The 27,879-nt window shown below is 50.8% G+C and overlaps 1 protein-coding gene across 2 annotated transcripts in view; it reads right to left on the bottom strand.

The window, feature by feature from the left end:
* Positions 1 to 9,373: 9,373 nt before the first annotated feature.
* LOC140426758 (transcription factor SOX-30-like) overlaps positions 9,374 to 27,879 on the bottom strand; it is a 201,024-nt gene continuing 182,518 nt past the window's right edge. For both annotated transcript variants that reach the window (XM_072511911.1, XM_072511912.1), the window contains exon 6: positions 9,374 to 9,933. In XM_072511911.1, the coding sequence (XP_072368012.1) occupies positions 9,558 to 9,933 (376 nt within the window). In that variant the 3' untranslated portion in view covers positions 9,374 to 9,557. The remainder of the gene's footprint in view (positions 9,934 to 27,879) is intronic.

Genomic DNA, 27,879 nt, shown 5'->3' with positions numbered 1-27,879 from the left:
ACTAGCCCAGGGGTCGTACCTTCCATGTGGGTGAACCTGCGGCGACTACTCCTGAGGACGTGGAGACGCAGGACGACTGCCTGCAGCTGCACTGTGTGGCAGCTCCCCGTGTGGCCCCCATTAAGGTGACAGTACGGGTCAATGGTCACCCGCTTGAGATGGAGTTGGACATCGGCGCAGCGGTCTCCGTGATCGCCCAGAGGACATTCGACCGCATCAAGCAGGGTATACAGACCCTTACATTAACTGACTCACAGGCCAGGTTGGCCGCCTACACGGGGGAACTACTGGACATTGCAGGAACTACAATGACCCCTGTTGTTTATGGACGCCAGGAGGGGCGTTTCCCACTTATCCCAGGGGCCCAGCCTGTTGGGTCGGGACTGGTTGCGCCATTTGCGGTTGCAATGGCAGCATATCCTCCAAACAGTTTCTGAAGGGTTGACTGAGGTGCTAGGACGATACCCAGATGTATTCCAGCCTGGTTTGGGGAAAATAAAAGGGGCCGTATCCCGTATCCAAGTTGAAACAAGGAGCCACGCCGCGCTATTTCCGGGCGCACCCGGTGCCTTCTGCCTTGCTCAAGAAGGTAGAAGGGGAGCTCACTCGTTTGGAGAGTTTGGGTATTATCAGGCCCGTCCGTTTTGCTGACTGGGCAGCACCAATTGTACCTGTAATGAAGCCAGATGCCACAGTTCGCTTGTGTGGCGACTATAAACCTACAGTGACTACGGCTTCCTGGCTCAACCGATATCCAATGCCTCATATAGAGGATCTCTACGCAAAGCTTGCAGGTGGACTCTCGTTCACAAAATTAGATATGAGTCTTGCCTACCTGCAGTTGGAGCTGGACCCTGCCTCCCGACCATATGTAACGATTAATACACATCGGGGCCTGTATGAATATACACGGTTGCCCTTTGGAGTATCCTCTGCCTGCGCAATTTTTCAACGTGTGATGGAGGGCATTTTGAGAGGTTTACCACGTGTTGCTGTCTACTTAGATGACGTTTTGATTACAGGGACGTCGGAGCAGGAATATTTGGAAAATCTGGAGGCTGTCCTTAGACGCTTTTCGGAGGCTGGAGTCCGTTTACGTTGCACAAAGTGAGTATTTCAGGCTAAGGAAGTAGTCTACCTAGGTTATCGGGTGGACCGCGAAGGTTTGCACCCCGTCGCAGAGAAGGTGCGTGCAATTCAACAGGCCCCCGCCCCGACTGACACTTCGCATCTTCGTTCTTTTCTCGGTTTCGTGAAGTTCCTCCCCAATCTGGCAACTACGCTGGCCCCGCTGCACCTTCTGCTGAAGAAAAATCACACCTGGGTTTGGGGTCAGCTGCAAAAAAACGCTTTCCGGCGGGTAAAGCAACAATTGTCGTCGTCTTGGTTACTAAACCATTATGATCCTGGAAAGCCTTTGCTAGTCACATGTGATGCATCCCCGTATGGTATTGGGGCCGTCCTGTCCCACAAGATGGAGAACGGGGCCGAGCGACCGATAGCTTTCGTCTCCCGCACATTGACTGCAGCGGAGAAAAAGTACGCGCAGATCGGGAAGGAGGGCCTGGCAGTGGTTTTTGCGGTGAAACGCTTCCACCAGTACGTTTATGGCCACCATTTCACTATGGTGACTGATCATAAGCCTCTGCTGGGACTTTTCAGAGAGGATAAGCCAATACCGCCCATTGCTTTCACACGGATCCAGCGCTGGGCTTTGTTGCTTGCTGCATACGAGTATTCTCTGGAGCACAAACCAGGAACGCAGATCGCAAATGCCGATGCACTGTGCCGATTGCCTTTATCGACCGGCCCCATGTCGACCCCCACGACCGGTGAGGTGGTTGCAACCCTAAATTTTATGGACACCTTGCCTGTCACAGCATCACAGATCCGTGAGTGGACCCAGGCGGAGCCAGTCCTGTCAAAGGTTCGGCACATAGTCCTGTATGATGGGCAGGATAGACAGCTCCCAGGCGAGTTGCGGGCATTTTCCTCCAAGCTGTCAGAATTCAGCGTGGAAGACAGCATCCTCTTGTGGGGGATGCGTATGATTGTCCCGGAAAAAGGCCAGGAGCTGATACTAACAGACTTGCACAATGGGCATCCAGGTGTGACCAAAATGAAAATGTTGGCCCGGAGTTATGTCTGGTGGCCAGGCCTCGACACCGACATTGAGAAGGTGGCCCAAAACTGCTCCATTTGCCAGGAGCATCAGAAGCTTCCGCCGGCCGCGCCCCTACATCACTGGGAATGGCCAGGGCGGCCTTGGGCATGCTTGCATACAGATTTCGCAGGCCCTTTTCAAGGATCCATGTTCCTTCTATTAATTGACGCCCAGTCTAAATGGCTAGAGGTGCATAAGATGCAGGGGACAACGTCCTGCGCAACAATTGAAAAGATGCGGTTGTCTTTTAGTACGCATGGCCTCCCTGAGGTGCTGGTCACGGATAACGGCACTCCATTTGCGAGTGAGGAGTTTGTGAGGTTCACGAAGATGAACGGCATTCGCCATATCCGCACGGCCCCTTCCCACCCGGCTTCAAATGGGTTGGCAGAGCGTGCAGTGCAGACATTAAAAAGAGGCCTAAAGAAGCAGTCTTCCGGATCAATGGACACGAGACTGGCTCGGTTTTTGTTTACGTACAGGACCACCCCCCATGCGGTGACTGGGGTAGCTCCCGCAGAACTCCTAATGGGCCGGAGACTTCGCACCCGCCTTAGTATGGTTTTCCCGGACATTGGCGCAAAAGTACGCCGCACACAAGAACGGCAGGGATAGGGAATTTCTCGGCATCGGCCGATTCGGCAGTTTGCACCCGGTGACCCAGTGTTCGTTCGGAATTTTGCTGGTGGTGCCCAGTGGGTTCCTGGCGTAATCTTTCGCCAAACGGGCCCTATATCTTACCAGGTGCAAGCCCATCGTCGTCTCCAGCGCAAACATGTAGACGTTTGGTCCAGAAGACTATCCCCTCAAAAGATTCCCCGCCCCCGGAGCTCATTTCTACAGCCGCAGAGACCAGAGATAAGGGAAGGTAGTCCTCACAATCTTCCACTGGTGCCTCACTCGAAGCCTGCGCAGGTCGTTACGGGACTGAATGGAGATAGAGACGCCGAGATGACGGAGGCAGCAGACTCTGACTCCGAGATGGAGACACAGGACGCATCAGAGGAGGAAACCTCGGGTCCACGTCCCTTGGATGTACAACCGTTGCGCCATTCATCACGGAAGCGCTGGTCTCCGTCTCGTTACATCCCGCCTGATCCAGCGCCGCGTGCAAATGGTGTCCGGCCTGCGGCAAAACGGGTCCGACGCCCTCCTTCGCCAGGGTCTTCGGTGGATTGCTTGGACTTTGGGGGGGAGGTTATAACCTGCCTGCTTACCATTGGCTGGGGACTAATGACAATCCCACAATCCTGTGGGAGTATGAGCTTCCCCAATGAGGGGGGCGGAGAAACCATTAGTAAACTCCCAAGTATAAATAAAGCTGGCCAGTTTGGGACCAGCAGGAAGGAGTGTGCAGCAAGGGAAGTTGCTGCTGCTGTTATATATATATGTTATTGTAAATAAATGTTATTACTTTGTATCCTTAAAACTCGTTCTGGAGTCTTCGTGGCCCTCACAAAACGCCCCTTCCCCCCTGACCCACACACAATGGGCGCCGCCATCTTCACCTCCCACGGCCACGCGCGGCCAGTGGCGCCGCCATCCTCACCTCCTCGTGATCCACCCCGCCAATCAAAGAATCTCCCTGGCCTCCAGATCCTATTCCATCCCAATCCGGGGGTTCTGCACGGTCACTCTCACGGTCCAGCGCATAGAATTCAGTGGCTTCCGCCTCTACATGCTTCCTAACCTCTGCACTGCACTACTCCTAGGCCTGGACTTCCAGTGCAATCTCCAGAGCCTCACCCTCAAATTCGGCAGGCCCCTACCACCCCTCACTGTGTGCGGCCTCACGACCCTAAAGGTGACCCACCCTCCCTCTTTGCCAATTTAACTTTGGATTGCAATCCCGTTGCCACCAGGAGCAGACGGTACAGCACCCAGGACAAGATCTTCATCAGGTCCGAGGTCCAGTGGCTGCTTCGGGAAGGCATCATCGAGGCCAGCAACAGCCCCTGGAGAGCCCAAGTGGTAGCCGTTAAAACTGGGAAGAAACACAGAATGGTCATGGACTACAGCCAGACCATCAAACGGTACACGCACTCGACGCGGTCCCCCTCCCACGCATAGCTGATATGGTAAATCAGTTTGCGCAGTACAGGGTCTTCTCAACGATAGACCTAAAATCCGCCTACCACCAGCTCCCCATTCGTAAATTGGACCGTCCATACACTGCTTTCGAGGCGGACGGTTGGCTCTATCACTTCCTCAGGGTTCCCTTCGGCGTCACTAACGGGTCTCGGTCTTCCAAAGGGAGATGGACCGAATGGTCGACTGGTACGGTTTGCGGACCACCTTTCTGTACCTAGACAACGTCACCATCTGCGCCCATGATCAGCAGGACCACGATGCCAACCTTGCTAAATTCCTCCGCACCGCCACTCTCCTCAACCTCACTCACAACAAGGAGAAGTGCGTGTTCAGCACAACCCGCCTAGCCATCCTCGGCTACATGGTCCAGAACGGAGTTCTGGGGCCCGATCCCGACTGCATGTGCCCTCTCATGGAGCTTCCCCTCCCCCACTTCCCCAAGGCCCTCAAACGCTGCCTGGGGTTCTTCTCCTACTACGCCCAGTGGGACCCAAACTACGCAGCCAAGGCCCGCCCACTCATTCAGTCCACCTACTTTCCCCTTACGGCCGAGGCACAACAGGCCTTCGCCCGTATCAGAGCTGATATAGCCAAGGCCGGGATGCACGCAGTAGACGAGACACTGCCCTTCCAAGTAGAAAGCGACGCATCAGACGTCGCACTTGCCGCCACCCTCAACCAGGCAGGCAGACCCGTGGCATTCTTTTCCTACACCCTTCATGCGTCAGAAATTTGGCACTCGTCCGTCGAAAAAGAGGCCCAAGCTATCGTTGAAGCTGTGTGGCATTGCAGGCATTACCTGGACGGCAGGAGATTCACTCTCCTCACTGACCAACGGTCGGTAGCCTTCATGTTCAACAACACGCAGCGGGGCAAGATCAAAAATGATAAAATCTTGCGGTGGAGAATCGAGCTCTCCACCTATAATTACGAGATTCTGTATCGCCCTGGCAAACTCAACGAGCCCCCAGACGCCCTATCCTGAGGTACATATGCTGGCGCACAAGTAGACCGACTCTGGGCCCTGCACGACAGCCTTTGTCAACCGGGAGTCACACGGTTGTACCATCTTTTCAAGGCTCGCAATCTGCCCTACTCCGTCGAGGAAGTACAGTCACCAGGGACTGCCAGGTCTGTGCGGACCGTGCACGCCTGGTGAAAGCCTCCCGCCCCTTTGAACGCCTCAGCGTGGATTTAAAGGGCCCCGCCGCTCTACCGACCATAACACGTATATTCTCAGTATGGTCGATGAGTACTCCAGGTTCCCCTTCGCCATCCCCTGCCCCGATATGATGGATGCCACCGTCATCAAGGCCCTCAACACAATCTTCGCTCTGTTCGGCTTCCCCGCCTACATCCACAGTGACAGGGGAACCTCATTCATGAGTGATGAGCTGCGTCAGCTCCTGCTCAGCAGGGGTATCGCCTCCAGCAGGACGACCAGCTATAACCCCGGGGAAACGGGCAGGTAGAGAGGGAGAACGGGACGGTTTGGAGGTCCGTCCAACTGGCCCTACGGTCCAGGAACCTCCCAGCCTCTCGCTGGCGGGAGGTCCTCCCTGATGCACTACACTCCATCCGGTCACTACTGTGCACCGCTTTGAATAACACACCACATGAACGTCTTTTTGCCTTCCCCAGGAAGTCCACTTCCGGGGTGTCGCTCCAACTTGGCTCGCAGCTCCAGGGCCGGTCCTGCTCGTAGGCACGTCCGACTCCACAAGGCGGACCCGTTGGTGGATAGGGTGCACTTGCTCCATGCCAACCCCCAGTATGCCTATGTGGCATACCCCGACAGTTGCCAAGTACTGTCTCCCTCAGGGACCTGGCACCAGCAGGTTCCACTCTTACACGCTTCCCCGGCCTGGCGCCACCCTCCCTCCCCCGGCACTCCCAACATTAACCTCACCAGGACCATCCCTCCTTCCCTTGCCCACGCAAGAGGATGAAGAGGATTTTGGCACACTCCCGGGGTCACCCGACATCAGGCCAGCACTGACGTCACCAGCATCGACATCGCCGCCACTGTTACATCGCTTCCAGCGGAACGTCAAGGCACCTGACCGGTTGAATCTCTAACTGGCACCGGACTTTCAAAAGACATTTTTTTTCTCTCCTAATAAAACACTGTACATAAATTCACTACTGTATATAGTTCTCCACCACCTCCGCCGGACTCATTTTTAACAGGGGGTGAATGTGGTAAACCACTGTTACACCTGTATTAGGTGATGTAAGGTAGGACCTGTACTACAGGTTCGCCGGTCGCCCCTGCCTGCTGGCTCCACCCAGTAGGAGGAGTATAAACATGCGTGTCCTCTATTCAGCAGCCATTTTGCCAGCTGCTGTGGGAGGCCACACATCTTACTGCAATAAAGCCACAGTTGTATCCAACCTGAGTCTTTGTACAATTGATCGTGCATCATATTGCAAACGTTTTTATCTAATTCTTGTGTTCCTTGTTTTATTATTTGTATTTCTATCGGTGGTGGTAAAGCCAGCCATCATTTCTCTTTTCCTTTCCATAGAATTTCTACAATGCAGAAGAAGGCCATTCAGCCCATCGAGTCGTCACCAACCCTCTGAAAGAGCACGCTGCCTAGGCCCACTCCCCTGCCCAATCTCAGTAACACCACCTAACCTGTCATCACTGGACATTAAAGGGCAATTTAGCAGGGCCAATCCACCTAACCTGCATATCTTTGGACTGTGGGCGATAACCGGAGCACCCGGAGGGAACCCACATGGGGAGAACTCCACACAGACAGTCACCCAATGCCGAAATTGAACCCGGGTAGCTCTTGTGAGACAGCAGTGCTAACCACTGTGCCACCATACAGGCGAGACAAAGTTCTATGGCGCTCCATTACCTTAACCAAATAGCTTTTTAAACAGTGACTGTTGGCAAATTATTTAACCACAAAAGACACGCTAGTGTACCAACTCCTGTCCTCACTCAACTTTCAGATTGTACTTTCCGACGGGATTTTACAGAATCACAGAATGGTTATAATACCGAAAGTGGCCATTTGCTTCATCATGTCTGAGCAGGCTCTCCAAAAGAGCAATTCACCTGGTGGCACTCTCCTGCTTTCTCCCCATAGCCCTGCATATTCTTTCTTTTCAAATTATAATCCAACTCCCCCTTAAATGCCTCAGTTCGACTTTCTCCACCATATTCTCAGGCAATGGATTGCGAGTCCTAACCACTCGCTGTGTGGGGCAAAAGTTTTTCATTATGTTACCAATGCTTCTTTTGCAATGCCCTTAAATCTGTGCCCGCTTGTTCTCGATCATTCCACCGTGGGAACAGTTTTTCTTTATCCAAACACCTCATGATTTTGAATTCCGCTATCAAATCTCTTCTCAACGTTCTCTCTTCCAAGGAAAACAGTACCAACCTCTCCAATCTTGAAGTTACTGGACAAAGATCAGGAGCAGGAGCCTTAACCATTTTTTCTATCCACTAGCCAGAGCACTGAGGACAATGGCAGTGCCCCCAGAATGCCTCTCCAAATGACTTGGCAAAGACCAGGCTTCAAATTGATGGGTGGCTTAGAGTTACCCTGAGCTGTGTATTTACCAACTAAACTATTGACTATTGCCCAGAAGTACACTTTGATTGTATAGCATGGAATAGTGTTGAGCTTTGCTGATATTGGTTTCATGAAGGTTCACTGAAGAAGGGTGCTGCCCTACAATAAAAAGTGACACCGTACAAAACGTGTTTGACTGTGCTGAGCCCGACACAGCGTGCTGGTCCCCAAAGATATAAAGTCACCAAGCTTTCTGTGTACCTGCCTGTTTACAAACTGTATTTGTCCAACGTGGTGAAAATACCCCTTTAAGAACAAGCAAAAGCACAAAATGTCCGTTAAGAAAATTTCAAAAAGCGGTCTGGTTAAAAGTATAGTGAAACAGTAAAAAACACTGTGGGTTGGAAAGAGAACAAAGTTTGAAAGTATGAAATAAAACCAGCAAATACTGGAAATTCCCAGCAGGTCAGTCAGCACCTGTGAAGAGGAAATTGCAGGTCAATGTTTCAGTGGGGAAAACCCACAGCAGAACTTTGAGCCATTGCTTCCCAAAGCATCTTTATTCATGCAATAAAAACACGCCAGAGATGGACTGCAATAAATAGAAATATTTATTATAACAATAAATATGAATTTGTGATAATGTTACAAGTTAGGGGTGGCAAATTGATTCCCATCCCTTCATCGTCCATCAATACTGGAATGTTCTGAACTGCTACTACTATTTTAAAAAGATTCAAAAAAACTAATTGGTCTATGCCACAGAGTTAATGTAACTGTTAACTTCCATGCATTATACTGAATTATGAAAGCTCCCTGTAATCAAAAATACAGCGAATTCAACGCTGAACAGTCCTTGATGGCTTATAATAAATAATTTTCCAAAAGTCAAAACTGCTCGGATTAAATAAATTCATAAATTAAAAATCGGTAAGGGATTTGCTCTCTCACGTTGGGCCCTTGTACCACCTACCAGTCCCTGGCCGAGGAAGTTGGCATGCAACCCGCTGCTGGGTATCGGTGCCAGCTCTGCTCTCTACTCTGTTGCTGGGAGGTATGAAAGAGCGGTCAAGCAGGGATCAGCATCAGTCTCCCCTTGCTCCATTCAGTACCTACTTCTGACAGGGTTGCCTGCTGTTGGCGAATGACTGTGCTGGGGAATTGTAAATACCAAACCATGGACAGCCACTTCACTAGGACAGCAGCCCTGGCATTTTGGTCACCTTACATCTCTGGGTCTGAGTGTAATCATTTTATTAGATTTTTAAAATAAGCCATAATGAACTGCAACTTTATCATATGTGACAAGGGAGCAATTTTTAAAAAAAACTATCATTTTTTAAAAATGTAGATTTAATGTTAGTTTATTAAAATATTACTCAAAAAGAAACTATAACAACATGAACAGCACTCACGTATGTCTAGCAATAACTAGAATCATGAGCACTAACTAATAGTTAGGTGTGTTTCAACTGAATTTTGAAACTGAGACAAAAGTAAAGATCACTGAGGCATTTTAAAATGTATCAATAACAATCTGTAACACCAACAAATTTTTCTTTTTGTATTTTTTGTGTGCAAAGGTTAAAATTATATTTTTACTGCTAGATATTTTCATGCATGGATGTTATAAACATCAAGTGCTCCCATGTGGAGACAAAACTGTGAATTCTCAGTTTGGTTTATTATAAATAAAAGAATCATCATTCCACAGAGATACTTTTTATGATGGTACGTTTAAAAAAAATTGAATAGTTTCTTTTTAGCTACAGGCTTTTTAATACTTTGCCTTCTTGTTCATCATCACTGTGGACCATCTCCACTCGTTGTGGCTGTGTTGGAGCAGACATTGGGGTTGTGAAGACATTTTCCAGTGCTCCAACATCTAACTGTGGCACGGAATTCAGGTACTCCTCTCCTCCAAGGCTGTTAGAGTGGGGTCCTTCCTCGATGCTGCTATTGCTCCTGGAGTCCGTGTTGCGTTGACAGTCATCTGGATACTCCCTAAAAGGGTAATCTCTATTCAGCGCAGAGAACATAGCCTCATGCTTCTGGTATCGGTCCTCGTAGTAGCCCAGGCATTCAGACATGCTGTTTGCAAAATCGCCATAACCATAGGGTGGTCTACTGTAAGGACAAGTACTGTAGTGGGAAAACAGACAGAATCACAGAAATGTTTGTTGATAATTTATGGCCACTGACTATTAGACAACAGATAATATAGAGCGTGTTACAAAGGAGTAATGAAACAAACAGTTTGGAGGACATTATGAACCAAAAAAGGAAGGTTTAGCAAGTTAATCACTACGTTAACATATTGCTAAGGTTGCTGTCCTTCAATCACCCACTGACTCAATTTTCACCTCCCCCTCCAAAGACATAAGCCTGTAACTTCCTCAAGAGTGGTAATGTCTGGCGGATTGCCACTCTGGATGGACTTACCCACGTTGAAATTCCAGAGCTCCAGTCTCGCCCAACCTTCCTCACTTGGGCTGGGTGAGACAGAAACAGCAAAGCTTGCCCCTGGCTGCATCAAGGAGGAGTAAATGGGAAGAAAGGAACACACGCTTTTTATGGCACTAGTTACCATAAAGGAGATATTTAAAGGGACAATTTAAAGGGAGGAGGTGAATTTCAAAGGGGAGTGATTCAGACAATTGAGGGAGGGGCACCTGGAAGGAGGGAGATGGAGGAGAGTGTAGCCACCTAAATTGGCCAAATCCCGATTTAAAATGGCGAACGGCAAAGGCTGATAGGAAAGTCAGCCAACACAGGCAGAAACCAGCTGGTGCAGGTTTGCTGTGTATTTAACGCTGCAAAAGCCCAGACAGTATCGATACCAGCGACCATCAGCATAACAATGTAGCAGCCATCTACATACTGATGAGTAATCCCCGGGAACAATGGCAACATTTGGGACACTCAAAACTAAGCCAGACTCCCCGGCGCCAGCAGGAGCCAACACAAAAGAGATTAACGAACACCTCAAGACCGTCCATCGATCAGGGAACCGCTCCAGTATTGGAGAAATCAAACCAAGGGATTGGAACAAAGTCCAATCACCTAGAACCAGGTACAGGGTCCGCCTCTGGGGACTATAAGAGTTAAGCCCTGTGATGAATGGTTACTGCCTTATCATCATGTAAGGTGATGTCCCCTTTAAGACCGGACTTGCAACCCTGGGGACTCCGCCTCTGGCTCCACCCATCTGGGAGCCATACATAAAGGCCTGCCTCATGGTCTGTATAGCAGTCAGCTCTCGTCCAAATCTGTAGCATAGTTATTAGCCTAATAAAGCCTTCTTTACAGTTTAATCTCTAAGCATCATTATTGAGGGTACCTCAATTTATTAGGCTAAACTAGATTCAGGATGGACGCAGGCCTAAAACCAGAGAAGCTCAATCTGGAAGCACGAACGCCGGAGGCAAAGGAAATTTTTTAATACTGGCTGCGGTGCTTCGAGGCCTACCTGGGCTCCGCAGAGACTCCCATCCTGGGACCACGCAAGCTGCGTCTACTCCACGCCCAGGTGAGTCACAGAATCTCCGCCACGCTCGAAAAGGCGACGATTTATGAGGAAGCGATTGAGTTGCTCCGCAAGCGGTTTGTCAAACCAATGAGGTGCACGCCCGGCATCTGCTCTCTACCTGCCGGCAGCGCTCGGGGGAATCGCTCGACGAGTTTGTTGAGAAACTCACCGCGCTGGCCAGGGACTGTGACCATCAGGATGTGACAGGGGAAGTCCATATGAACCTGCACATCAGAGATTCTTTCGTGTCCAGCATCCGCTCGACCTACATCCGGCAGCGACTGCTCGAAAACGGGGCAAAAGACCTCCAGGAGACGCTAACGCTCGCCTCCTCGCTGGAGGTGGCCCGACATAACTTGGGTACGTACCCCGCGGACTCTGCCAGCCCCCCCCGGACTTCCTCAGACTCGCCCGTATTACAGTACTGCGCCACGCGGCGACCCGCTCACCATGGGGGCACACCTTGCTACTTCTGCGGGCATGGCCAGCACCCACGCCCACGCTGCCCAGCCCGCTCCGCGATCTGCAGCGACTGTGGGAAGAAAGGGCACTTTGGGAGGGTCTGCCTGGCCAGACCCAGGGGCCAGGAAAACAAAGAACAGCCGGCCCGAAAATCAGGCTCTCAGGCCCGCAGGCCTCGCAATGCTGCTGCACACCGACCCGACACGTCCTCTTCTGACGCGTCATCAGCCTCGTGCGAATCATGGGAGTGGCCATCTGGTCGGCGGCCATCTTCTCGACCCGACACGTGCGACCAACGGCAGCGGCCATTTTACGACTCCGACTACCCGCGACTGGGTGCAATCACCCTCGATCAAACTCGGCCAAAACACCTGCAGAACTCCATGATGCAGGTCCAGGTCAACGGGCACGACACTGCATGCCTCTTCGACTCCAGGAGCACGGAGAGCTTTATCCACCCTGAAATGGTAAGGCGCTACTCCCTACGCACCCATCCCACATCCCAAACCATAGCCCTCGCATCTGGGTCCCACTCGGTACAAATCACGGGGTACTGTATTGCGGATCTCTCGATCCAGAGTGCCAAATACACCCGTTTCAAATTTTATATCCTCCCTCACCTGTGTGCCCCCCTGCTGCTCGGACTGGATTTCCAGTGCAGCCACCGAAGCCTGACACTGAAGTTCGGCGGACCCTTGCCCCCCCTCACGGTGTGCTGCCTTGCGACACTTAAAGTCGCACCCCCCTCGCTATTCGCTAACCTCACTCCCGACTGTAAGCCCGTCGCCACCAGGAGCCGGCACTACAGTGCCCAAGATACGGCTTTTATCAAGTCAGAGGTCCAACGTTTACTGGGAGAGGGGGTCATCGAGGCTAGCAACAGCCCTTGGAGAGCGCAAGTGGTGGTAGTCCGGTCCGGGGAGAAGAAACGGATGGTCGTGGATTATAGCCAGACCATAAACCGATTCACGCAGCTTGATGCGTACCCCCTTCCTCGCATCGCGGAAATGGTAAATCGGATCGCCCAATACCGAGTCTTTTCCACGGTCGACCTCAAATCTGCCTACCACCAGCTCCCCATCCGACCAAAAGACCGCCTCTATACTGCCTTCGAAGCAGCCGGCCGGCTCTTCCACTTCCTCAGGGTCCCCTTTGGTGTCACAAATGGGGTCTCCGTCTTTCAAAGGGCGATGGACCAAATGGTGGACCAGTACAGTTTGCGGGCTACATACCGTACTTGGACAATGTCACCATCTGCGGCCATGATCAGCAGGACCATGACGCTAACCTCAAAAAGTTCCTCCAGACCGCCCGAGCCCTTAACCTGACCTATAACAAGGGCAAATGCGTTTTCCACACCACCCGGCTGGCCATCCTCGGCTATGTCATGGAAGACAGGGTCCTAGGTCCCGACCCCGACCGCATGCGCCCCCTTAAGGAACTCCCTCTCCCCCGCAGCCTCAAGGCCCTCAAACGGTGCTTGGGGCTTTTCTCCTATTACGCCCAGTGGGTCCCCAAGTATGCGGACAAAGCCCGCCCACTCCTAAAGACCACCACTTTTCCCCTCTCGGCTGAGGCTCAATTGGCCTTCAACCGCATCAAGGCCGACATCATCAAGGCCGCGATGCACGCGGTGGACGAAACCATCCCTTTCCAGGTAGAGAGCGATGCATCAGACATCGCCCTGGCTGCTACCCTCAATCAAGGAGGCAGACCAGTAGCGTTCTTCTCCCGAATCCTCACCGCCTCCGAGATTCGACACTCTGCAGTCGAAAAGGAGGCACAAGCCATTGTGGAGGCTGTGCGGTGCTGGAGACACTACCTCGCCGGTAGGAGGTTTACCCTCGTCACCGACCAACGGTCGGTCGCCTATATGTTCGATAACACGCAACGGGGCAAAATAAAAAACGATAAAATTTTGAGGTGGAGGATCGAACTCTCCACCTACTCGTACGAAATCAAGTATCGTCCAGGGGAGCTCAACGAGCCCCCAGATGCCCTGTCCCGCGGCACATGCGCCAACGCGCAGGAGGACCACCTGCAAGCCATCCACAATGACCTCTGCCACCCGGGGGTTACCCGGCTCGTCCATTTCATCAAGTCCCGCAACCTACCTTACTCAACCAAGGAGGTCAAGGCCATGGTCAGGGCCTGCCAGGTCTGTGCGGAGTGCAAACCGCACTTCTATCGGCCAGACAAGGTTCGGCTAGTGAAGGCCTCGGGCCCCTTTGAGCGACTGAGCGTGGACTTCAAGGGGCCCCTCCCGTCCACCAACCGTTATGCCTATTTCCTCACCGTGATCGATGAGTTCTCCCGTTTCCCATTCGCCATTCCCTGCACCGACATGACCTCAGCCACGGTGATTAAGGCACTGCACAGCATCTTCACCCTGTTCGGTTTCCCTGCTTATATCCACAGCGACCGGGGTACATCGTTCATGAGCGATGAACTGCGTCAGTATCTGCTCAGCAAAGGCATCGCCTCGAGCAGAACGACCAGCTATAACCCACGGGGAAACGGGCAGGTGGAGAGGGAGAACGCAACCGTGTGGAAGGCTGTCCTTCTGGCCCTGCGGTCGAGAAATCTCCCAACCACCCGCTGGCAGGAGGTCCTACCCGATGCCCTACACTCCATTAGGTCACTCCTCTGCACGGCCACAAATGAGATCCCTCATGAGCGATTGTTTCTCTTCCCCAGGAAGTCTACCTCCGGGGTCTCGCTTCCACCTTGGCTGACGGCTCCGGGACCTGTTCTTCTCCGGAGGCACGCGAGGAGCCATAAAACGGACCCCTAGTTGAAAAGGTCCGACTGCTCCATGCCAACCCCAGTTACGCCTACGTGGAGTACTCCGACGGCAGGCAAGATACGGTTTCCCTCCGGGATCTGGCGCCCGCTGGATCCTCCACCACAGATGCCCCTTCCCGCGCCGCTCCCCTGCAGGACCCGTCGCCCCCTACAACACACCCCCTTCCGGCCCTACCACCCATTGGTGAGCTCCTACCGTGCGCCCCCCCTTTACACACCCCGCCGGCGCCGGCTCTGCTACCCCCGGCCCTGCCTAGTTCCTCTGCCCCGACCCGGACCGAAGCTCCGACCGCTGTGCTCCCGGATGTGCCCTCAACCGGGACGACCGTGCCCGCTGCACCACCGCCCGAACTGAGGAGATCGAGGAGGACGATCCGGCCGCCGAGACGGATGGACCTATGATGGCACTTCACCCCCGCCGGACTCCTTTTTAAACAGGGGGTGAATGTGATGAACAGTTACTGCCTTATCATCATGTAAGGTGATGTCCCCTTTAAGACCGGGCTTGGAACCCTGGGGACTCCGCCTCAGGCTCCGCCCATCTGGGAGCCATACATAAAGGCCTGCCTCATGGTCTGTATAGCAGTCAGCTCTCGTCCAAATCTGTAGCATAGTTATTACCCTAATAAAGCCTTCTTTACAGTTTAATCTCTAAGCATCATTATTGAGGGTACCTCAAGCCCCAAGTTCAAATCGCTCTCTTCGTCCTGCCCGGGTCACCCAGCAACGCAAACCAACCTTGACCGTGACCGGTGCAGTGACCACCGAAAGAAGTAAGTCTTAATTCAATGCTCGCTACGAGATAGGCGCTCCTAGCTACCAATCCGTACTAACTTCGAATCCCGCAGATTCAGAACCCGAACGAAAGGCCATTTGTTCCCCTGACCTGGTGGGCCAGTCCCAAGTTAAGTATAGGCCTGTTAGTTGTAGAAGTAGCTTAGACATAGAATTTGTGCATGAGTAGCGATTACTGTGTATAATAAATGTGCTTTGATTTGAATCTTACTAATCGGTGTATTGAGTTATTGATCATTACTTGGACTTGAACCTCGTGGCGGTATCATAAAGATACCTGGCGACTCGAGAGCAACGGTAATAAAACAGAGCAATTGAACCAACCGGAAAGTTAGCAACAAGAGACTGGGAGGGAAGGGGAGGGCATCGGAGGGGACAGTCCACTCAGCCAGACTGGGGATGGGGGGAGAGGAGATGGGCTTGGGGGTGGGGGATTTGGAGGGTGAGGGTCAGGGAGGGGGTGGAGTGACAAATTTGCTGGGGTTTAGGTATTTGGGGGGTGTCCCGTGTGAGGCTCGGTCTGGGTAAGTAGATAGTTACCTAGGAGTTATGAGTGATTTTGTTTCCTTCTATCTCAGTAACGATCAGGGTAAACCTGGCAGAGCCATCCAAAGTTAGCGATTTAAATTGCTTCTGTTGGATGTTTTCCAGCCCAGTGCAATTGTCCAGGGGAAAAGCCAGCACATCTGTACAACTGCAGTGTAAACCCTTACATGGGAAGTTCCTCGATGTATTTCCCAGTGCATCATTGGGGTACCCCCTAAATGTGCCACTGGGGAACCAAGAAGTTATGGCCCATTACCTAGGTCTTCTGCTTGTTTGGCTGTTAATTTAGCTAAAATGCAGATAGAACTTGCACATTGTAACAATGTGTTCCTGACCCAGCCCGGTTTTATGACTCATGGCTTATTAAATCATGTTGGTGCATTCCCTAGCCTCCTAGAGGAGAGTTGGAGGCTGACTGTAGTAGATCTGGCTGGGTATAAGCCTGTTCATTTTAAAACACACATGTTTCAATAGTTGTTAGGAAGCAAATAATAGTCATGACAACTGTATGTAGCAAAAGTGGATAGCACTGTGGCTTCACAGCACCAGGGTCCCAGGTTTGATTCCCAGCTGGGTCACTGTCTGTGCGGAGTCTGCACGTTCTTCCCATGTCTGCGTGGGTTTCCTCCGGGTGCTCCGGTTTCCTCTCACAGTCAAAGACGTACAGGTTAGTGGATTGACCATGATAAATTGCCCTTAGTGGCCAAAAAAGATAGGAGGGGTTATTGGGTTACGGGGATAGGGTGGAAGTGAGGGCTTTAGTGGGTCGGTGCAGACCCGATGGGCCGAATGGCCTCCTTCTGCACTGTATGTTCTATGTTTGTTCTATGTGACATGTTCGAAGATGTGCAGGTTAGGTGGATTGGTGTACTGAATTATCCCTTTGTGTCCAAAGATGTGCAGGTTAGGTGGGGTTATGGGGATAGGGCAGGGGAGTGGGCCTAGGTAGTGTGCTCTTTCAGAGGGTTGGTGCAGACTCAATGGCCTCCTTCTGCACAGTGGGGATTCTATGCGTTCTATGATGCCCTCAATTTGTATAACATTTGAACATACCAGCACACGCTGACCAGTCACTTCTGTGGAAAATCCTGACATTTCCACGAACAAGCGCACAGGTGGTGGAACAGGACTGGAATAAATCTTCACTACATCCTGCTGGCTCCTTATATTATTGAGATACATTATTTATTGAGAGACAAAGGTGGAAAAGCATCAGGCTCCATAATACAAGACATTACCAGGATTGAAATCAGTTACAGACGAGGGCACAAATAGAGAAGTAGTGTAAAATAATGCTGAGCTTGGATGTTAGAAACTGAAAGAAGGCAGGAGTAAGGGGAGAATGAGACTATAGAATTCCATCATTCAAAAGTTGTGGGAAGGATACGGAGCAGAAGCTGTCTTTTGATTACAGCTCAGTATTTTTTTGAAGCATTTTCTTAAATTTTTTACATTTTATACATAAAACAGAGAACACAAAATAGGAAAGATAACAAACAAACCCCCTCACACATCAACCAGTACACAAAGGACTCAAAAGATAACTCCACCCCATCAATAGCTGACAGTGACCAACTCTATAAAGTAAAAAATAAACAGACTCCATCTCTTATAAAATCCCTCAACAGACACCCTGAAGGTGAACTTAACCGACTCAAGGTACAGGAACTCCATCAAGTCCCCCAACCACACTGAGGCACAGGGTGAAGAAGCTGACCACCCCAACAGAACCCGCGTCCGAGTAACCAGCAAGGCAAAAGCAAAAATGTCCACCCCCGCCCCCTTCTGCAGATCTGGCAGGTCTGATACGTCAAATATGGCCCACAGGGGACTGGGCTTCAGGTCCATTTGCAAGATCACTGACTTGGTGCTAAAGAAAGAGCCCCAAAACATACCCAAATTCTGGCAGGACCAGAAAATGTGAACGTGGTTGGCTGGGCCCTTCCCGCACCGCTCGCAAGTGTCCTCCACCCTGTCAAACAATTGGCTCAACCTTGACCTCGTCAGGTGCACCATATGCACCACCTTTAATTGTATTAACTCAGTCTCGCACACCAGGTTGAGGCATTTACCCTCCGCAACACCTGACACCACAACCTCTCCTCCAGCATCACTCCCAGGTCCTCCCCCCACTTGGCCTTTGATGCACGATCAATGACCACTAAAGCGAGGTTGTAGTCCAACTGAAGGCTTTAATAAGCTAGATGTTTCCCACAGCAGCTCAGGTACAGAATGAAGGCTGCTGGGGCGGCACGGGTTCTTATACCCTGCCTATCAGGGCGGAGCTATCATACATTCTAACCAATAGAAAGCATACAGTTTCTACCAATGGTGCTTTAGCCTATCAGGTACCGTAATACCTATAATACCACAGCCTTATTCCCCTCCAGCAACACTACACCCTCCTCCAGAATCCTCCTATCCATCGCCTAAGCAACCGCCCCCTCCAACCCCATCATCGACAACCCGTCCTCCAACAACATAGAACATAGAACATAGAAAATACAGCACAGAACAGGCCCTTCGGCCCACGATGTTGTGCCGAACCTTTGTCCTAGATTAATCATAGATTATCATTGAATTTACAGTGCAGAAGGAGGCCATTCGGCCCTTTGAGTCTGCACCAGCTCTTGGAAAGAGCACCCTACCCAAACTCAACACCTCCACCCAACACCAAGGGCAATTTGGACATTAAGGGCAATTTATCATTGGCCAATTCACCTAACCCGCACATCTTTGGACTGTGGGAGGAAACCGGAGCACCCGGAGGAAACCCACGCAGACACGGGGAGGACGTGCAGACTCCGCACAGACAATGACCCAAGCTGGAATCGAACCTGGGACCATGGATCTGTGAAGCAATTGTGCTATCCACAATGCTACCGTGCTGCCCTTAAGAACAAATAAATCTACACTATATCATTTTCCCATAATCCATGTACCTATCCAACAGCTGCTTGAAGGTCCCTAATGTTTCGGACTCAACTACTTCCACAGGCAGTGCATTCCATGCCCCCACTACTCTCTGGGTAAAGAACCTACCTCTGATATCCCTCCTATATCTTCCACCTTTCACCTTAAATTTATGTCCCCTTGTAATGGTGTGTTCCACCTGGGGAAAAAGTCTCTGACTGTCTACTCTATCTATTCCCCTGATCACCTTATAAACCTCTATCAAGTCGCCCCTCATCCTTCTCCGCTCTAATGAGAAAAGGCCTAGCACCCTCAACCTTTCCTCGTAAGACCTACTCTCCATTCCAGGCAACATCCTGGTAAATCTTCTTTGCACCTTTTCCAGAGCTTCCACATCCTTCCTAAAATGAGGCGACCAGAACTGTACACAGTACTCCAAATGTGGCCTTACCAAAGTTTTGTACAGCTGCATCATTACCTCATGGCTCTTAAATTCAATCCCTCTGTTAATGAAGGCGAGCACACCATAGGCCTTCTTCACAGCTCTATCCACTTGAGTGGCAACTTTCAAAGATGTATGAACATAGACCCCAAGGTCTCTCTGCTCCTCCACAATGCCAAGAACTCTACCGTTAACCCTGTATTCCGCATTCATATTTGTCCTTCCAAAATGGACAACCTCACACTTTTCAGGGTTAAACTCAACGAAGAAGGCGGTGTCACTGAGAACATTGGAAAAGCCTTCCTTGCAAAATCCCGCACCTGTATGTACCTAAAGGCCTCCTCCGCCTGTGGGACCCCACACTTTTCCACCAAGCTCGCAAACCGCCCTTCCAGAAATAAATCCTTCAATTCCACCAACTCGCACTCCTCCCAGCCCCGAAACCTAGCATCCAATCTCACCGGCCCAAACAAATGATTCGCTCAGGTCGGCATCAGCTTTGGCCCCACCCCTGATTTAAAATGCTGCCAAAACTGCCTCCATGTCTTCAGTGTGGCCACCACTACTGGATTACCCAAATATTTCCCTGGGGAAAATGGGAGTGGCACCGTTGCCAGTGTCCACAACACCAGCCTCCATCCTCACCCAACTTGCCTCCAACTCCCTCCAACTGTGCACCTTCTTGGCGTTCACCGCACAATAATAATACATCAAATTCGGTACAGCAAAACCCCCTGACTGTCAGCCTCTCTGAAGCATCTTTCTACAGATCCTCGCTACCTTGCCTGCCCAGGTAAATGATGAAATCAACCGCTCCACCCTCATGAAAAATGTTTTCGGCAAGACCAGTAAGCATTGGAATAAAAATAAAAACTGCAGCAAAATATAAATCTTTACCGACTGCAGCAGTACGGTGGCGTGATGGTTAGCACTGCTGCCTCATGCCGCTGAGGACACAGGTTCGATCCTGGCCCCGGGTCACTGTCCATGTGGAGTTTGCACATTCTCCCGTGTCTGAGTGAGTCTCACCCCCACAACCCAAAGGTGTGCAGGGTAGGTGGACTGGCCAGGTTAAATTGCCCTTTAATTCAAAATTTAAAATAAAATCTTTACTAACGGTACCCGACCTGCCAATGATAGACAGAGGCTGTCCCACCTCTGCAGATCTGCCTTGACCCTACCCACCTGACTTGTAAAGTTCAATCTATGGAGCCGGGCCCAATCTCGAGCCACCTGCACCCCCAGAAGTGAGTGGTCGCCACCCGAAATGGCAACCCCCCCAAACTAGTTCCCTTCCCCGACAGGGAGACCAACAAACACTTGCTTTTGTCTAAGTTCAATTTGTATCCCGAAAATACCCCAAATCGCTTAAGCAGCCCCATTATTTCTCCCACCGTGGGGACCGGGTCCAAAATATATAAAATAAAGTTGTCAGCGCACAAATTCACCCTCTGCTCCACCCCTCCCTAACTATCCCACTCCACTTATCTGAGTTCCTCAGCGCAATGGCCAAGGGCTCTATCACCAGCGCAAACAAGAGGGGGGACATGGGACACCCCTATCTCGTTCCCCTGTGTAGCTGAAAGTATCCTGAGTTTGCCTCATTCCTCCAAACACTTGCCTTCGGATTCTTTTTTAAAAAAATGTATTTTATTCCAAACATATATAAAAGGTTACAAAACATAAACCATTTGGGGTACCTTCGGATTCTTATATAACAATTTGATCCACGCCACAAACATGGGTCCAATCCCAAACCGTTCCAACACCGCAAACAAATAGCTCCATTCTACCCGATCAATAGCCTTCTCCAGTTCCAACGCCACCACCACCTCCAGCTCCCCCCCCTTCTGGTGGGGAAAGCACCATGTTTAGCAAGCGCCGCACATTCGAGGACAATTGCCTTCCCTTTACAAACCCTGTCTGATCCTCCCAACCATCTGCGGGACACACTCCCCCAGCCTATGCGGCAACACTGTGGCAATGATCTTGGCATCTACATTTAAAGGGGATATTGGCCAATAAGACCCACATTCCACTGGGTCCTTATCTTTCTTTAACAAAAGATCCTCGATTTTCTGACCAACAGACCGCAATCAGTAAGAATGAACAACAACATCTCCTCCACAATAGTCCTCAATACCAGGGCCCCGCAAGGTTGCATACTTAGCCCCCTACTCTACCCCCTGTACACAGACGACTGCGTGGCAAAATTTGGTTCCAACTCCATCTACAAGTTTGCTGACGATACGACCATTGTGGGCCGGATCTCGAATAACTACGAGTCAGAATACAGGAGGGAGATAGAGAACCTAGTGGAGTGGTGCAGCGACATCAATCTCTCCCTCAATGCCAGCAAAACTAAAGAGCTGGTCATTGACTTCAGGAAGCAAAGTACTGTACACACCCGTCAGCATAAACGGGGCCGAGGTGGAGATGGTTAGCAGTTTCAAACTTCTAGGGGTGCACATCTCCAAAATTCCGTCCCACCCACGGTGACGCTACCATCAAGAAAGCACAACAGCACCTATACTTCCTCAGGAAACTAAGGAAATTCGGCATGTCCACATTAACCCTTACTAACTTGTAGCACCCTCAATAACGTTGCTAGAGAGTAAAATGGTAAAGGCTTTAATAAGCTAAGAACTAGCCTGGTGCCGAGACGGGTGCTTACTGGGTGCCGCCAGCAAGGCGGCCCCTTATATACGACTCCCAGGTGGGCAGAGCCAGAGGCGGAGTCCCCCAGGGTTCTAAGCCCGGTCTTAAAGAGGATATCACCTTACATGATGATCAGGGTACAGTAATACAATAACCGTTCATCACACAACTTTTACAGATGCACCATAGAAAGCATCGTATCTGGCTGCATCACAGCCTGGTATGGCAACTGCTCGGCCCAGGACCGCAAGAAACTTCAGAGAGTCGTGACCACCGCCCAGTCCATCACACGAACCTGCCTCCCATCCATTGACTCCATTTACACCTCCCGCTGCCTGGGGAAAGCGGGCAGCATAATCAAAGACCCCTCCCACCACCTTACTCACTCTTCCAACTTCTTCCATCGGGCAGGAGATACAGAAGTCTGAGAACACGCACAAACAGACTCAAAAACAGTTTCTTCCCCACTGTCACCAGACTCCTAAATGACCCTCTTATGGACTGACCTCATTAACACTACACCCTGCATGCTTCATCCGATGCCGGTGCTTATGTAGTTAAATTGTGTACCTTGTGTTGCCCTATTATGTATTTTCTTTTATTCCCTTTTTGTTCCCATGTACTTAATGATCTGTTGAGCTGCTCGCAGAAAAATACTTTTCACTGTACCTCGCCACACGTGACAATAAACAAATACAACCCAATCCAATCCAAAAGCGAAAGAGAAGCCTGCCCCATTGTCTCTGGATGCACCTCCGTTGCTACTGCGTCCTCCAATATCTCCACCAACAGCAGTGCCAGCCTGTCCACAAACTTCTTATAAAATTCCACCAGGAACCCATCCACATCCAGTGCCTTACCTAACTGCATTTTTCCTATCGCCGTCGGTACCTCCTCGATCCCCACTGGCTCCTCCAACCCCACCCTAACCTCCTCTTCCACTGTGGGGCACTCCAAACCCTCCAAAAACTCCCTCATATCCGACTCATCCCCCGGGGCTCCCACCTATACAACTTCTTGTAAAATTCCTCAAATGCCCTATTCACCTGCTCCGGCGCAGCCACCAGATTACAACTCGGTATTGATAAGTGTGAACGTAAAGGAAAGTTTAGTCCAGAGGAGTGCAACAAAATAGTAAATGATGAGAAAGGTTGGAAAAGGGAGGGAAAGAAAATTGAGAGAAAGGTTTCAGGCTAGGGTGAGCGAGGAATTGCTTGTCTCAAAGCAACATTTTTTTTTCTTGTATTCTGTCTGAGAATTGGAGAAATCTCCACAGATGTCTGACAAGACTTTATAGAAACTAAGAATTATTTTGGAGAGAAGAAATGTCACAAAAGAGGAATCTACATCATTTTGCTGGGACAATTTTATCTGTGGTGGGATATGGGATGATACTGAAATAGAAACATTTGAAGGCGGTTACAAACTAAAAGCTGAAGCTATATGTGATAGGAAGGAACCGTTGGCGATTTCATTCTTATTGCCTGGGTGTTGAGCATCTCCTGGGCAGAGAACAGACTGGAAAATTTAGTGAGGAGATTTGCATGCTGCAAGCAGAATCCAACAATTTCCTTAAAGCCATCTTTAAATATTGTGGAGACCCATAACAAGGACAACCACAGCTACTGCCTGCCTGCCCTACCAAACTCTTCCAGGACAGAGCCCTGCTGAGGCTTCTATCCTGAAATTCAATTGCACTCCTTTTGACTGCGTGCAGCCTCCAGCTTCACAGCTGAAGGCATTTTCAAATAAGGAATCAATCTTGTTGCTGGTATTAGCATTTCGCGCTCCTCAACCCTCAAGTGTCTCATTAAGGGCACATGTGCCGTGCCTCAGAGGATGATTCGCACACTGCATGCCCAACAAACATTGATGCCTGAACAGCGTGGCTGAAGTATAGGAGCATCAGCATCATAGAGTCAGCTGCCAACAATCAAACACGAAAGATCAGGACTTCACCACTGAGGATCCTCTTGCGTCCAAAGGGTAAGTGTGTGGATGAGCGGAGGGCAGCTGAGCGCACCTCCCTCCTCCCTAATGTTCTTGGCAGAGATCTGGGATCTAGGATCTCCTGATGTGTTTGGGGGTGAGTGTGCAGAGCAAGGATTCCCAGCAAGACTTCCAGTGGCGGCCATGGAGTGGTTGCGCACAGGCAGCTCCGGCTCGAAGGCGTTGGTTTTGACTCTTTTCACCCGTGTATTGGGTAGATTCGGCAGAAAAGTGGAGCGGAAAGAGTAAGATAAGTTCTCTCCTGGATTGGCATTTCTACTGGCTATCAGACCCAGCAGAAGACAGTGCGGGACTTGGCTAAGGAGTTGGAGGAAATCTATGGCATAGCACCAATTGTGAAAATGATGGAGGGGAAAGGTCATCGTCGGCAGATGGAGCAATTGATGAGCTTCATCAAGGAGGAATTTTGCCCGCAATGGAAGAAGATGCACAGTGATTGGTCGAAGGCGATTGAGGGAGCAGTGGCACCTCTTCGCGGGTCTCTGGATCAGGTGGAAAAGTGTCTCAAAACGTAAGGGACGATGATTCGGGAGGTGGAAAAGGTGGTGTCTGACCAGAGTGATTGTATTGTGTCCTTGGAGGCTGAGGTGGGGATCCTGGGGGATCTATGCAAGTCGCTGCGGTTGAAGGTGGAGGAACAGGAGAACAGGTCCAGGTGACAGAATTTGCGGAGTGTGGGGCTGCCGGAATGTGTGGAGGGAACGAGCGCCACAAAGTATGTTTCGAGGAAGGAGGCCAAGTTGTTGCAGGAGAACGCATTGGACAAGGCCCCAGAGGTGGACCGGGCCCATAGGTCCTTGATGCAGAAGCCGAGAGCACGGGCGGTGATTGTGCGGATGCACAAGATTTCGGACAAGGAGAACCTGAGATGGGCCAAGGTGAAGCACATCTGTGAATGGAAGGGGAATCGAGTACGGATTTACTATGATATTGGCACGGAGCTGCTGAAGAGGCAAGCAGGCTTCAAGAGGCAAAAGCGACGTTGTACAGACGACAGATTTGGTTTGGGGTGCTGTACCAGACCAAACTCTAGGTGACTCATGACGGCCAGGAGTACTATCTTTAGATGCTGGAGGGGGCCAATGACTTTATAAGGGGTTATAAGCTGGGGGAGAACTGAGGGGTGGTATGAGATGGAAGAGATATGTCAGTTTACTGTTGTTCTGCGCTGCCGATGGAGAGTCTTTCAGAAGTTGTAAGTTTGTAAGGGGTGGGGGCATCGCTCCAACCTCCCATCTTTTGTTTTTTGGGAGGAGGTTATTTGTGAATTCTGGTGTTTTTTCATGTAAGGTGTGCGTTAGATGGTGTTGGAGCCAGAAAAGATAAATGAAGTGTTCAGAGGGTACTACGAGAATTTGTATAAGGCCGAGCTGGGGGGAGAGGTGGGGGATATGGGGCAGTTTCTGGATGGGTTGGAGCTCCCAGAGCTGGAGGAGAGGAAGAGGCAGGCATTGAAGGATCGTTGGGTTAGAGGGAGGTGATGGACAGCATCAGGGGAATGCCGTCAGGGAAGGCCCTGGGGCTGGATGGATTTCCGGCGGAGTTTATAAGCAGTTTGCAACAGAGTTGGCCCCCTCACTGTTGGGGATGTTTAGTGAGGCGGTGGAGAGGGATGAGTTGCCAGCAACGTTGTCTCAGGAGTCAATTTTGCTGATTCTGTAGAAGGGGAAGGACCCACTGGAGTGTGGGTCCTACAGGCCCATCTCTTTGTTGAACACTGATGTGAAAGTACTGGTGAAGGTGTTAGTGTGTAGGTCGGAGGGGTGTGTATCAGAGGTGGTCTCCGAGGACCAAACAGGGTTTGTGAAGGGTAGGCAGCTCTCCAGCAATATTAGGAGGCTGTTGAATGTAGTATCATTTTGATGGGGGGCGGGCACTGGAGGTTATTATATCTATGGATGCGGAGAAGGCCTTTGACCGGGTAGAGTGGAAGTACCCGTTCGAAATTCTGGGTAGGTTTGTGTTTGGGCCGAAGTTTGTGGCATGGATGCGTCTTTTGTATGCATCCCCAGTGGAAGCATGCCACTGAGCGAGATGAGTTCAGGGTATTTTGGACTGCATAGGGCAGTGATGCCCCCTGTTGCTGTTGCTATTTGCGCTGGTGATTGAGCCCTTGGCGATGGCCCTTCAGGGGTCAGCCATGTGGTGAGGGATTGTGAGGAGGGGCAGGGAGCATCGGGTTTTGGTGTATGCAGCCAATCTGCTGTTGTTTGTGTCGGACCCGCTGGAGTGTATGGGCAGTTATGGGCCAGTTGGAGAGGTTTGGGGCCTTCTCCGGGTACAAGGTGAATGCAGGGAAGAGCGAAATGTTCCCGTGAATGGGGCGGGGGACCAATTTGGCGGTACTACTGTTTAAGGCGGCAAGACAGAGGTTAAAGTATTTGGGGATTCAGGTGACGCATGAGTGGGCCATGATGCACAGGTGGAACTTGACAGCGTTAGTGGAGGAGGTTAAGGGGGATTTCAAGAGGTGGGATGCTTTGCACACTGTTATTGGCAGGGAGGGTGCAGGTGGTAAAGATAAATGTGCTGCCAAGATTCCTGTTTGTCTTTCAGACCCTCCCAATCTTTCTCCCTAAAGCCTTCTTCCGGACGGAGGGAGGGAGGGAGGCACTGATTTTGGAGTTCATAAGGGTGGGGAAGGTACCGAGGGTGAAGATGGCTCTGCTACAGAGACAGAGACAGAAAGGGGGGTTGGAGCTCCCAAACCTGATGTGCTATTATTGGGCTGCGAATATGGAGAAAGTGAGGCATTGGTGGGGAGGGAGGGGTCGGAGTGGATTAGGTTGGAGGATGAGACCTGCAGGGATTCCAGTTTGAGGGTCCTGGTGACAGCCCTGTTGCCATTAGCCCCGGGGAAGTATACGGGGTTTTGACTATCAGGATATGGAACCCATTGAGGACGCATTTAAGTTGGATAGAATGTTGGTGCTGAGAAGTTTGGGATTGAGCCTACGTTTGTGGCATGGATGAAATTGTTATACAAGGACCCGACAGCATATGTGCAAATGAACAATACAAAGTCGGGATACTTTCCACCATTTTGGGTAATGAGGCAGGGATGCCCCATGTCCCCTCTTCTGTTCGCACTGGCGATTGAGCCCTTGGCCATTGCACCGAGGGCCTCAGACTTACAGAAGGAGGATAAGAGGGAATCATGGGTTTGAGCCAGGGAGGATGGATGCGAGGTTCTGGGGGTGGGAGGAGAAAGGGGTAAATAGATGAAGGATCTGTTTTTGGAGGGGCAGTTCTCCAAGCTTGGAGGAGTTGGGGGTGAAGTATGGGCTCCAGTGTGAGGACGGCTTCAGTTATATGTGGTGCGGAATTTCACAAGAAAAATGTTCCCGAACTTTAAGGTGGCACCGTCCTCCTCATTGTTGGAGGAGGTGCTGTCGGTGGGGGGACTGGAGAGTGGGGCCATTTCGGCAAACTACAGCAAGATTATGGAGGAGGACAAGGAGTCTATGGAAGGGATTAACACCAAGTGTGAGGAAGAGTTGGGGCTGGCGTTGGAGTAATGATTATGGTGCGAAGAGTTGTGAAAGGTCAATGCCTCGACCTTGAGACTGGGATTGATTCAATTAAAGGTGGTGTACAAGGTGCACTTAATGAAGGCGAAGATGAGGCGGCTGTTTGAGGGGTCGGAGGATGGCTACGAGCGGTTTGGGAGAGGCCCAGCCAATCAACATAGAACATAGAACATACAGTGCAGAAGGTGGCCATTCGGCCCATCGAGTCTGCACTGACCCCGGTGCTGTGAAGCCACAGTGCTAGCCACGTGTGCTACCGTGCTGCCCTCAACTCCATATGTCTGGGACATAGGCTACTAAAATTAAATCAAAAGAGCCAAGGTGAACTATGAAAGGCAACCAGCAAAAAACATAAACACTGATACCAAAGATTTCTAGAAGTATGTAAAAAGGATGAG

The sequence above is a fragment of the Scyliorhinus torazame genome, chromosome 7 (genome assembly GCF_047496885.1).
Source record: "Scyliorhinus torazame isolate Kashiwa2021f chromosome 7, sScyTor2.1, whole genome shotgun sequence".
In the NCBI taxonomy this organism is placed as follows: domain Eukaryota; kingdom Metazoa; phylum Chordata; class Chondrichthyes; order Carcharhiniformes; family Scyliorhinidae; genus Scyliorhinus; species Scyliorhinus torazame.
This window is presented reverse-complemented; position numbering and strand designations above follow the sequence as displayed.